The following is a 13,322-nucleotide window of genomic DNA, read 5'->3' as shown; positions in this document are numbered from 1 at the left end:
AAGCACAGCCAGTGCTGCTTTTTGCATAATGTATGAGGCGAACAGAATTCCCCTTAAGTAACACCCTCTGTGGGACTTTCCTCTTATCAAATTTCAGTCAGAGTACAAACACAGGTTTCTATTTATAGCAAACATTCATAGCATCGTGTTAAAGTCACTTGCTTGCGGCTATATGATGAGAATGAGAGAAACAGAGAAGCTTTTTGTAGAGACTCAAAATCTATTAGGACAGGAGATGAACAGGGAAACTCACCTGGACCTTGGTCTGTTCTGCAGGCTTCAGCTTATTCTTCTTTATCTCAAAGAGCTGGGCTTTGGCCTTCTTCAGCAGTCCAACTACCCGCTTGTCCGTCACAGGATGTTTCTCTGCTTGTGCTAACATTGATCCAAGAGAGGAGACGGGGAGCTGTTGTCTGCCCGGCTGCCCTGGAAGGCTTGTTGTCTGCTGGTTCGGAGTACTTCGTTTTTCTTTCTCCTTTTCCCCATCCTCCGTCTCTGCTCCTTTCTCAGAGGGTCTGCCCTTCTTAGGTAGACGTCCTTTAGCAATGGACACGGGAACAGAAGAATGAAGCCCACGCACATCTGGTGAAGCAGTGTCAGAAACAATGTCAACAGATGTTGATTTTTTCCTCCCTGGAGCCTTTTTTGGAGGAAGAGATAAGACAGCACCTTCTGAGTCCCTCCCATCCACAGTAAACAGGCTGGAAGGTGCACTGGGAGAGCCATCCGGTGTAGAAACCTTACTTCTTTTCTCCAAATCCTTCCTCCCTTCCCTCTTATTCTCCTTCTCTTTCTCACGGTTTTTGTCAGTATCCCTTTCTTTTTCCTTAGGAGCAGGTTCCTGGGGGCCTGACGAGCTTTTTTCTTTACCTCCTTTCCCACCTCCTCGCCCTGTGTCCTGGGCACTGGAAGGAAAGAGAGGGAAGAGTGGGGAAGAAGTGGATGATGTAGCTGACATAGGAGGCGGGTTTCCAGTGGCCCCTCTTCTGCTATCAGGTGTTCCTTGTGAGGCCAGACCCCGAGATACTGTGGAGAAGGTGCTGAAAGGAGCAGGTGTTAAGGCACTAGTGGCTAGTGGACTTGCAGAAACCCCTGGCAAAGAGCTGGGGTTACTACTGGAGACAGAGCCTGTCATCACAGACATTTCAGAGGCCCCTTTCCCCACAACCATCTGGCCTCCTATTTGGCTGCTGCGTCTGGTCATTGAGTGGGATGGAGACCGTGGATGGCCACGAAATGTCCCCGACACCACTCGTCTCCTGCGCCGCGAGGTTCTAGTGGAGCTAGAGGACGTCTGGTGTGGGGAGAGAGAACCAGGGCTGCTTCCAGAAGATGACTGCAGGGTAACGGACTCAAATATCCGAGAGTGGGCCTCACTGGGTGTAAAACGTGGTGCACGGAGCAACGGGCTGCGTTTCTGGAGTGGTGCATCAAAGCGGGATGATGAGGGATGTTGGCGGTGGGTGTGGGGGTGAAGGGGGGCAAATAGACGAGTCCCCGTTCCTGCTCCGCTGCCTGGTGCTGGAAATGCAACTGGAGCAGCTCCCCCTGTTCCACTAACACCTTGTGGCAACAACCCCACGTCTTCAGGTGTGAGAGGGGGAGGACGGAAATTGTCAAATATGGGCTTGCGGATGAGGCCCTCCTTCGCATATTTAGCAGAGGAAAAGTACTGGTGTTTAGGGTGTGACAGGGATGTCCAGCGGAAGGTGGGCTCTCTCAGAATTGAGCGACTTCGTTTGTCTGACAAGCTGGACAGCACCGACGGTCCAGGCAGGAATGGCTGGATGGGGTGAGGCATCCAGGATGACTGGGGGTGGTGTTCACTGATAGCAGCTGTATTTGAGGAGCCTGACTGGGGAGGCTGTGGAGGGGTAAGGAGAGGAGGAGGTGGAGGGGAGGAGGAGGAGGAGGCTGTGGATGAAGCTTGCTGGGAATTTACAAGTGCAGACGAGGACATAAGCACTCCTGTTGGTGGACTGATGATTGGTTTTTTGGCCCCAGTGGTAAGAGACTCTCTGACACTCTGTTTCTGACCTCCCCGGCCGACCCCTTGTCCTCTTCGGCCTCGTCGACTCCGCTCTGCCAACACGTGCTCTGGCTCTGGTTCAGAGGGAGGAGAGGGAGGCCGTGAGCTGTGCAGCAGGTTGGCCTCCCTCTCTCCCTGCGAGGACGGAGAATGATCCTCTGGCTCTGACAAAGCCTGAGTAGCCTCAGATGCCTGGGAGTCGCATGATGAATCATCCAAGCTTGGACTGCTGGACCGGGAAGACTCTGCAGAGGAGAGTTGTGACACAGCACTTGAGCCGCAAGACGGTGCGCTACTGCTAAACCGTCCATTGGCGGCGTTGTTGGTGTTGCTGTTCAGCAGACTGGCAGCGGCCGTTGGAACAGAGGGAATAGGTGCAGGAGACGAAGGAGGGGGGAGGGAATCAATTGGAGCAGTGCTTGTAACAGCAGATGTAGAAGCGACAAGGGCAGGAGAGGGGGATGAGGAGGTGGTGGAGGTGGGTTGAGCAGATGTGGAGACAGATGAGGGTGTTGTTTCTATCCGTGCTATCTTGGTATGGGGTGGCGGGGTTCCAAAACTCCCCTCGTCTTCAATGAAGCGCTTGGGGGTTTTGATGATGCGAAGAGAGACAGTGCTGACCACAGGCATGATGAACTGCCTGATGTTCTTCAGCTGGGTCTTCCTGATGCCAGCTTCAATGGCTCTGGCCCCACTGCCCCCGATGGCTACAGCTTCTTTCTCCAGTCGCTTCTGCGCTCCTTTCTTAGCACGCTGCAGCAGCTGCTTAGCGATGGTTGCATCAGTGCGTTTGGAAGGGGGGACAATTCTGACAGGCTTTCTGTGCCGAGGGCTTTTTCTGAGGCCCACTGTCCGGCCAGGCTTGGAGGCAGACGGGGAGGAAGGTGGATTGGAAGAGTCCTGGTCCTCGGCACCGTCCACATTACTCAGCATGGCCTGCTGAGGTGTGTGTGGTTCTGTGCCTCTGTCCCCACCTCTGACCCTAAAGGCCTTATGTTTCCCTTCCCCACATTCAATGGAGGTAGACAGCTGTGCAGCAGCTGCAGCTGCTGCTTCAGCTTTGAGCCGCTCAGCTGAGGGCGGTCGCCCGCGTCTGCGTCGGGGAACACCCGGCAGAGTCTTGAGTCTTGACTTGAGAGGGGCGAGTTTAGTCTCTGTCAGTCTCTTCAGGTTGGTAACTTTGGATTCACCCCGCCCACCTTTGGGAAGCTTTGCCTCAGTGTCATGTGGCTGAGCAGAGCCCACTGGCAGCCTCTTGGCGCCCTTTCTGTCCTTGTCCTCCTCCGTGTCCATGCCCAACTCAAACCCAGCAGGCCTACTGTCCTCCCCGGCTGCATGGCTGCCTGTAATCCAAGCTTTCTTGCTACTTGAAGAAGGCGGTCGGCCTCTTCTCTTTTCCCCGGTGCCAGGCGGCCTCCCTGGCAGCCTTTTTACCTTCTCTGCTGGCCTGTCAGGGCCCTCAGGTATTGCCTGTGTGTGGGTGGGAAGAGACGAGGGGGAAGGTAGACCGGCAGCAGCTTTCTGGGCAGTCAAAGCCCGTGGGGGACGACCTCTGGGCTTCTTCTCCTGTACGGGTGGGCCTGCTAATAAAACCACAGAACAAAAAGAGCACATTTAGTTGGTAAGGAAGCATCAGATATAGACAACTTGTACAGGCATAGTAATCTTAAGACAACTTGAAGGTCTCTGATGACCCAACTGGGTGATGCTTTTTAGTAATTTTACCTGAAGAAGTTGTCGAGGGGCTCTGTATTAGCTTCTGCTCGGCAACTGTTCCAAATCCACCAAATGCTTCTTCCTACGAAACAAGAAAAGAAAAACATTAATATTTTGTGACCTGGTTAACAGGTGAAATTTATAGTATCCATCACAGCACATAATTGTCAGATGGCCTCGATGAGCAAAACTTGAGTCATTGTTGGAGTCAGACACAGCTTGAGCACCAAGGCCTCAAGGCTTCAAGGTTTGAAGGCTATAATAATGTGTCAATCTCACTTTCACCTCTGGCTTTCTCTGGTTTCTCAGGTTTTGGAATAACCTGCCAGCAGTTGGAAATAGTTCAAACCACAAAATACAGTTTCAGTTGCAAACATTCAAATCTTACAGGGTGACTAACACATTGCGGTGCGCTCCTGCTCCCTGGAGGAACAGTAAAATGATAAGGTAGTTAAGTTGGTACATATAGACCTATATAGACAGCCGGGAAAAAGAAAAAAGGGCCTAAAGTCTATATCGACATGAGAAGTCCAGTGACAGTATAATGATTATTACACATCAGCCTACATCTTTACCAGTTGAGGGGCAAAAAAAAAAACAGAAGTGGCTTGAGGGCAGCACCAGAGCAATCTGAACTTTACTTTTACAGCAATAAATGTACTTAATGTTCACATGTTTACACATTTACCATGTTTTTAATGACGTTCACATTTTGTGATATTTACTGAATTATTGACTAAAACATGTTTATGTTCTCTGGGGATTCATTTTGATGGTTCGAGAAATGATTTATACCACAGTATATGTAACATGTAGCGACCGTACATCCCTCCTTCCTCTCATGCCTCAGTAAAGCCTTGAAATGTGCAACGAGAGATCACCAGAGGATGATTAACATCTTAAGGATCCTCAGTGTGCCACTACTTTTTGCAATCAATGTGTTTAAGAGAGAAGGTGAGTATGTCATTTCATCATGTTTATTTATAGCAGCGTGTGGGGATGCAGTTGAGGTCTTGTTGGCCCAGTTTGTAGAGCAGCTGCTATGCACACGACTACATGCAAACTGATTTGCAGCAACTAAATTACACACATCACAATGTGAATAACTGATAGCTAAAGGTGCCTGACACACACACACACACACTGTGGAATCTAATTCAAAAATATAAAAGACATTAATGTGTGTTGCAAAACTGTCTTTCATCTGTTCTAGATATAAACAAACAACAATAACAGACAGTCAATACTGCTGTTTATCCTGGCAGGCAATATTAATTTGAGCATCCTACACTGCTCACAGTGCATTCGAGCATCTTTTTCTTTTTAATCTTCTCTCTCTCCTCCTCCCCTCTCCTCAGTATTACCAGCATCCTCTCCTCTCTGAGCAAGCTGCTGCTCTTGCTTGGTGCTGTTGCAGAGCTGAGGGGGGCGGAGTAACAACGGACAGCACTGACTCGCTGTGATAGTGTGAGTAGCAGTCAATGACATCACAGCACGCTTTGCTGGAGGCAAGTGGGTAGAGCAGGCTGCAAGGTTGCATATACACACACACACACACACACACACACACACACACACACACACACACACACACACACACACACACACACACACACACACACACACACATGTGCCTCCGGATTCTGTCAGCCACACAAACACCTCACATGCACCAAGATGGAAATAAATAAGAACACGCGCACACACACACCCTGTGCGTGAACTGCGCATCATGATGTAAACAAGCAGAGCCTAGGAGTGAGGATGCGGGGGAGGGGAGCACAGGCAAGGCAAGCTAGTAAACCAGAGTGAGGAAAGGAGGAGGGCTGTGGGAGGAGGGAGAGGTGGAGAGAAGAAAGAGACAAGGAAGCAGCATCTTGACCACATGCACCATCAACAACAGAGGGAGAGCAGTTGTCTCCTGGGAGCACTGAGGATGAAAGGGGTTGGGGTTTTCAACATGCTCATGCAGAAGCTTGCCAAATCCCAATCTAAACAGGCCTCCCACACACAACAAGGCTCCCCTTTCCTCCCCCTTGTTCCTGCTCTCTGCCATGCTCCCAAACACATATTCAGTCACTCAGTCATTGCTCGCTCGGTTCCCGCCCACTGGCTGCCGAGCACTGAGCAGCAGTGTGTGAAACACAAGGCTCACCATGAGCTCAATAGTAGGGCAGGCACGGGGAGGTAACTTCAAGAAGTAAACAAACACTGTAGTAGGCTAGCAAGGTAAGGTTCGTGTACTACTTTGCAACATGCGAGGGACAGAAGTTTCCCTTTTCTCTTCTCTGTTTTATCTCTTCCGCTTAAGAGCCTTCTTCATCTTTGCTCGCTTTAACAGTCACTCTCACCATGAAATCCTAAGCAGTTTTACTTCCTGCTGGGCTGTCACATCTCATCTAACTGATCAATGCATACATTACTCAATATTACAAGTCACTGAAAGCTGGAAAACTAGGAGAGCAATCTGATTCATAGTGGAAGCATCTTTATGGTTTTGAGGCGGTGCAGGGGACTGCCCCTGACAGTTAGGCGACGGATGTGAGTTTGGTTTGAGGTACACATTGTCTTTATCATTCTGACTGCACAGAAAGATTATGGGACTTTAATTGTCTTTCAAGACGGCGTTTAGAAGAAATCAAACTGACGTTTCCTGCAGATTGGGGATCTGTGTCAAAGGCAGGCTAAAAAACCCATTTTGATCTAGAAAATCATTCCTCAATTAACATAATAATATGGGTCAGTGGAAATATCGATACGCATGGTGTTTCAATGTTTTACATGGATGCCAAATATAAATCATTTATATTAATAAATTAAGATCAATATATTTGTCAGGGACATGCAAATTTATGACAATATTTAGCAATGCAGCTATGTTACCCCAAACCTCAGCATATAGCAAAATATCACAATAATATTGTATTGTGATAGTATCATATTGTTGGGCCTCTGGTTAATCCCACTCCTAAACAGGTGGCTTTCTGAAAGGCATCTTTATTTTGCATTGACTTGACTATGGATTATCAGACTATGTAAAATAAGATGACCACCTATGTTGTTAAAGTTACAGCTTTAGGCAGCAAGTGCTTCACAACAAACCCATTATTCAGAGGAATTGGAGGACTACAGACAGAAAAAATCATAGAAGCAGAAAAAAAACAAAGAAGAAAAAAACTCTTATCGTGATCAGTGGACTTTGTCCCCTAAAACATATCTACCAATGCAGCTAATTTGCTATATATTCACTGGCAAAATTAAAGAAGCGGCTTGCAGTTCATACAGCACAGCAAAATGTAAGTGTATGAAGGCTGGGAGGTAGAGGAGCATTCAACAAAGGATGGACCAATAACATGGGTTCACTTCTCACCTCAAACTAGAAGACAAAAGAAGTGTTAAAAATCAGTCCATATTTTTTTGAATGTTGAATGTTTTGAACTTTTAATTAGCCTGGTTGAAAGTATTGTTAAATGGATCTGAACAGCAGTAAATAGGTTAAAACCCACAAACATTGTGTGATATGTTCAGAGAACACTGACATTACACAGCACAGACCAAGCTGTGTTTCCATATTTATCAGAGAGACTAGGTGCTACTTATGCAGTCATAAGTAGTGCTTATGTAAACTCAAAAGTTTCATGATAGTTTATTACTTATGTTCCTACAACTTCAGTATGTTCTAAAAATGAATGACACCTAAAGGTACATGTTGAGCTGAACTAACAACTGCAATTGAAACTGAAATTACCAGATTGGATTTTTTTCTTAAATTAGATACAATTAGACACAAGTGATCATGGGACAATTTAAGTTGGGAACGCCAAGCTCTGTCATGCCGAAGGGTGTCTTATCCAAAAGAACTACCTAACCAGTCCTCAACACACATATTAACCCTCTAAATATTCAAATTAGGCGTGTCAAAAATATGACACAATCACCTGATCGCAATTATTTGAGTTGACCGAAATTAGTTATCCACCTTGTGGACCCACCACCCGCAGGGACAAGCATCGGGGTCGGGTGCAATGCAGGCCGGGCCCCCGAGCGAGGCGATCGCTGGCAGCGTAGACTAGCTCCAGGGACGTGGAACTTTACCTCGCTCGCGGGGAAAGAGACGGAGCTGGTGCAGGAGGTGGAGCGGTACCAGCTAGATATAGTTGGGCTCACCTCCACGCACAGCACTGGCTCTGGAACCAAGCTCCTGGAGAGGGGCTGGACTTTATCCTTTTCTGGAATTGCCCATGGTGAGAGGCGCCGGGCAGGAGTGGGGATACTCACGAGCCCCCGGCTGAGCGCCGACGTGTCGGAGTTCTCCCCGGAGAATGAGAGGGTCGCCTCTATGCACCTGCAGGTTGCAGGGAGGAAGACTCTGACTATTGACTATTGTTAGAACCTGTCCGGGAGGTCTTCAACTCTCACCTCCGGAAGAACTTCTCACACATCCTGAGGCAGGTTGGGGCCATGGAATCCGAGTGGACCGTGTTCAAAGCCTCTATTGTGGACGTGGCCACTATGAGTTGTGGTCGGAAGGTCATCGTTGCTTGCCGCAGCGGCAACCCGAGAGCCCGGTGGTGGACACCGGGGGTGAGGTCAGCTATCAGGCTGAAGAAGGAAGCCTTTCAGGTCTGGTTGGCTAAAGGGTCTCCTGAAGCAGGTGAGAGGTACCAGAAGGGCTGCAGTTGTCACGGACGCTAAAACTCGGGCATGGGAGGCATTCGGGGAGGCCATGGAGAAGGACTTTCGGTTGGTCTCAAGGACGTTCTGGCAAACCATCCGACGACGGAGGAAGGGAAAGCAGGGACTACCCCAGGCTACCCCCAGGTGACACCCATATCCCTGGCAGAGACCTCTGAGGTAGTCAGAAAGCTCCTCGGTGGCAAAGCGCCAGGGGTGGATGAGATCTGCCCTGAGATGCTGAAGGAGCTGGACATTGCTGGGCTGTCTTGGCTGACACCTCTTCAATGTCGCATGGGGGTCGGGAACAGTACCACTGGACTGGCAGACCGGCGTGGTGGTTCCCATTTTCAAAAAAAGGGACCGGAGAGTGTACTCCAACTATCGGGGTATCACACTACTCAGCCTCCCGGGCAAAGCTTATATCAGGGTGTTGGAAAGGAGGCTCCGACCGTTTGTCGAACCTCAGATTCAAGAGGAGCAGTGCGGATTCCATCCCGGTTGTGGAACAGTGGACCAGCTCTTTACCCTCGCAAGACTACTGGAGGGGTCCTGGGAGTTTTCCCATCCAGTCTACATGTGCTTTGTGGAATTGGAGGCGGCTTTTGACCGGGTCCCTCAGGGGTTTTTGTGGGGGGTACTGTGGGAGTATGGGGTGCCGGACCCGTTGCAATGGGCCATCCGGACCGGAGCGGCTGCAGCAGTACAACAGGCGCTGCACCGGAAGGCGAAGCTTTCAGTTTACCGGTCGGTCTACGTTCCGACTCTCACCGATGGTCACGAGCTCTGGGTCGTGACCAAAAGAACGAGGTCTACAAGTGGCTGAAATGAGTTTCCTCCGTAGGGTGGCCGGCCTCAGCCTTAGAGGTCGGGTAAGGAACTCGGACGTCAGGAGGGAACTTGGAGTCGAGGTGCTACTCCTTCGCATCGAAAGGAGTCAAATGAGGTGGTTTGGGCATCTAATCAGGATGCTTCCTGGGCGCCTCCCTCTGGAGGTTTTCCGGGCACGCCCAACTGGCAGGAGACCCTGGGGAAGACCCAGAACAGGCTGGAGGGATTATATATCCCAGCTGGCCTGGAAACGCCTCGGGATCCCCCAGGATGAGCTGGAAAATGTTGCGAGGGAGAGGGAAGTCTGGGTCAGCTTGCTCGGCCTGCTGCCACCGCGAACTGACCCCGGATAAGCGGAAGATGATGGATGGATGGAATCAGTTATCAGATTTTTTTTTTTGAACAATTTCAAGCAGAATAGAATTGTCATATTCCCATCACGATTTCCACGTCATTTTCCAGTATTTGAGGTTGGACTGATGCCCTTTTAATGGCGTCATCTGATTGCACCCTCTTCTGCTACTGTAATTTAAGGGCACATGAGCTGGGAAGAACCACCAACTGTTTATCTTGGGGTGCAAAACTTCTAAGATTCGACCGACGGTACAATAAGCATCTTTAAACATTAACATCATGGATTGAGTTGCAAAGCCAAACGCCACAGGCTTCTTCATGAGACGCATTTGAATTACTAAACTATGATTAGGCTTACACTATAATAATGGCATAAAAGTAACAGAAAAAGACTTAAATTGTTCATTGCAATTATTTGATAATGATAATTAATCATCAACTAAAATTCATGATCGAACAAGCCTATTAACAATGACTGTAAAATTACAAAAAAAATCTTAAAAGCTGTAAACATCACCGACTTCACAATCACTCCTTACTAACATTTATTAGAGTCCAAGTGACCATGCAACATGTTAGTCTGTCTGATTTCCAAAGTACTATAAAAGCACATAGCTGACTTTAAACTCAGAAATGACCCATTTTAAGACGAGTAAACTTCCGAACAAGTAAGGAGGAGTAAAAGGAAGACATGAATGTGACTCATACTGAGGGGAGGGGGGTCAAACAGAAGTTTTCGGTGTGTCATTTTGATGCTGGACCTCTTTAAGAAAGCATTCTTCCCTACTGGTCTGAAGACATGACGTGACACATTCCAGGAAGCTTTCCTCTTGGATTTACAGACACTATGCCTCATCTCTTCCTGGAATGTAAATTGATGATGATCTCACGCTCCTATATGCCCCTCTGATGACACATCTGTTCAACAAGGCCACAGATGTGAATTACACAGTGGTGTTGCCTTGTGACCCCTGTCGGCCCCAGGCAAAAGGTGGACCTTTGTTTTTTCAAGTGTCCAAACATTAAGTGCAACTGTTTCACATTTGCTCGACAGCACACAGGCCAGAACAAACAGTTTCCAGGGTGGAAAACCTCCTCTTCTTAGACCTTGCACGTAAGGAGACGAAAACAGCCAATGGACAAAGACAAACAGGTTGATTGGCGCGTGTGCATGGTGTCCCTCACTTTCACACACACACACACACACTTGCAGTCACCCACAGACCCACATCCCCTCCAATCCACCCCAGCAGGCAACCTGAATTGAAGTTTTAATCAAAATAAAGACAAAGAAGACACGCCTACTCCTGATTGCAAGAAGGGACATAAAGTCTGAGGGACACCCCTGCCAGTACTACGCACGCGCGCGCACACACACACACACAACACACACACAAAAGAGTAAGAAAGACGACACAATTGCTGCCTTTCTCCCAGTCAGAGAACTCTTAAAGGAGAGGTGAAAGCTCCTTGCCCGCCTGCTGTAGCAGAATAAAGCCATGGATGGGAGGGTCTGTGACTAATTCTCCACCCAGCGTTGTCCCATTGGGAGGAGGGGGGTTGCCCCGCACCCTTTGATATCCCTGCCTGCACTCTTTCAGCCGCCCGCACTTTGTGAGAGCTAGAATAAAAGCAGACACAAAGCTTCCTGCTCCAATCCACACGCTGTCTCGGGGATGGGTAAGCGGGTGTGGGGATGTCCGGGGGTGTTTCATTTAAATAGGCCAAACACCTGCTGGACCAAAGCCCCTTCCGCTCAAACACACCATTTCTCTCAAACCAGTGAGGCAAAGAGACATTTAGGCTGATACATCTATTCAGCTGTATTTTTGTATGAGTGATTAAACATTGGTAATAAGATGTGAGCAGAATGGATGCAACAGCAGGCAAGATATAATGGACCAAGAACAAAAAGGGAAAATGATGCAAAGTCTGATTTGGGGTACAGTGAGGTTGGGTTGAGGTTGGGGGGGCTTTAACGTCATACATTTACAACATGGACCCCAGTCTGCACTAAAACAAACAACAACGATTTGGCCGGATCAAGAAACTGAATTCCCTACACACATACAAAAGATAATAAAATGCCTTCATTTGGACAGCAACAGCCGACAAGCGCCCTTTGAGCCACCCCAATAGGCTTAGTAATCCATTCCAAAGTGGCAGCTGTCAGAAGAAAAGTTGCTCAGCCTCTCAGACAGGGTTGTGTGTGTCTGAAGTGGATTTGTGTTTTTTTTGTTTTTTTTGCCTGGATGGAGGAAGGCGGGGAGGCCGAGGGTCCGGCTGCCGCTCTGTTCAGGGTCGCCCTGTGAGCTCAGCAGGCTGCAGTGAGCCAGAACAATCCTGCCCCAGTCTGGCCAGACATGCACTACACTGCTCCACAATGAAATCACCATGCTGTGTCTCTACACATCCCAAAGTCTGCTATATCCTAATTTGCTAAAGTGAAGGGTGGGGTGGGGGGGGGATGTCCTAATTCCTACAACAGCTGTTTGCTTAGAAGGATGGTGTTTCACATAAAACTAATGTTTCTTAATAATAACATGATCCTGTAATGGGAAGAACACATGTACATAAAAATCAAAAACACTATGCTGTGTCCATAATTTTATATTGTGTCTGTACGCATCATAGTGTTATTCCATCACCCACTGTCAAGGTCCCTAAGTAAGTGTGGGAGGGACTCAAAAGGCAATTGAACTCAAAACTAGGAAGTAAAATTAGTGTTTCCCTGGATCATAAAAAGTTCCAATACAAATGCACATCAAAATCAATTAAACCACATACAACTGAAGTTCCATAAGGATTTACAGGTACGCTTTTAATTTTCTCCGGTTCGCACGAGTTACTGATTACCGTTTACATTTGAATCTATGGACTCATTTCACATAAAAAAAAAAAAAAAAAAAAAAGGCAACAGTAGGAGCAAAAGTTCCCCCCTTTTAATCATAAAGGCCCAGGGTAACTTCCCTCAAATGTTTCTCTCGGATATGATAAAACTATGTAAAATGTTAAACTGCAGAAGTATTATTTCCCAGTATTCTACAAAACTAGTCTGCAACATAATGATTAAAGGTGTTGTGATTTACAAACGGTGATTTACAAATTGATATAAGAGCTCAAAAATGAAAACAAATTTGAGTTCAAAATATATATATATATATATATATATATATATATATATATATAACTAAACGCTGCGTCCGTGCCCATGACGAGGAGCACTGGTGATCCAACATCCCCACACTGTGTCCTCCCACTGCAATGAACGCATGCTGCTCATCATGAAGAAGGAAGATGGTAGTTCGCTAAGGCGAACACACCCCCACATCACACGGCCCGTCAAGAAGGGGCTCGTTGTTATTGTAGCCAGGCGCTGCATGCGCACTCTAACCAGCAAGTCTCATTTCTCTGATTTAAAAAAAAAAAAAAAAGAGAGAAAATACTGCCGATGCGGACACTAAAGCCGTATCGACGTACTTCGCGTTAGTGACTTCTAAACCGAAGAGAGAGGTTTCCAGTACGCGGCCGCGCACCAGACGTCATCTCCAAGCACGATAAACCCGATATTATTTTTGGTACTTGCTACGTACCGACTGTAGATATGGGGAGGGGGTGGGGGGGGGAAGAGAGGTGGAAGGGAGGGTGGGTGGGGGTGAGGGGAGAAACATGTCCACCTCCCATTTTCCTATGCATCAGCAGTAGCCCCGACGGCTAG

At 48.0% G+C, this 13,322-nt stretch overlaps 1 protein-coding gene across 3 annotated transcripts in view; it reads right to left on the bottom strand.

Moving 5' to 3' along the window:
• kmt2a (lysine (K)-specific methyltransferase 2A) overlaps positions 1–13,322 on the bottom strand; it is a 40,394-nt gene that overhangs the window by 25,301 nt on the left and 1,771 nt on the right. For all 3 annotated transcript variants that reach the window (XM_069690176.1, XM_069690194.1, XM_069690185.1), the window contains exons 2-3: positions 3,755–3,827; positions 254–3,612 (exon numbers count right to left, since the gene is read on the bottom strand). In XM_069690176.1, coding sequence (XP_069546277.1) covers positions 254–3,612; positions 3,755–3,827 — 3,432 coding nt within the window. The remainder of the gene's footprint in view (positions 1–253; positions 3,613–3,754; positions 3,828–13,322) is intronic.

The sequence above is a fragment of the Brachyistius frenatus genome, unplaced genomic scaffold (assembly GCF_029030835.1).
Source record: "Brachyistius frenatus isolate BFR_SWC_R1_liver_20210118 unplaced genomic scaffold, ASM2903083v1 Contig_1, whole genome shotgun sequence".
Taxonomy (NCBI): Eukaryota; Metazoa; Chordata; class Actinopteri; family Embiotocidae; genus Brachyistius; species Brachyistius frenatus.
The sequence above is the reverse complement of the archived record's forward strand: the minus strand, read 5'-3'. Positions and strand labels throughout refer to the sequence as shown.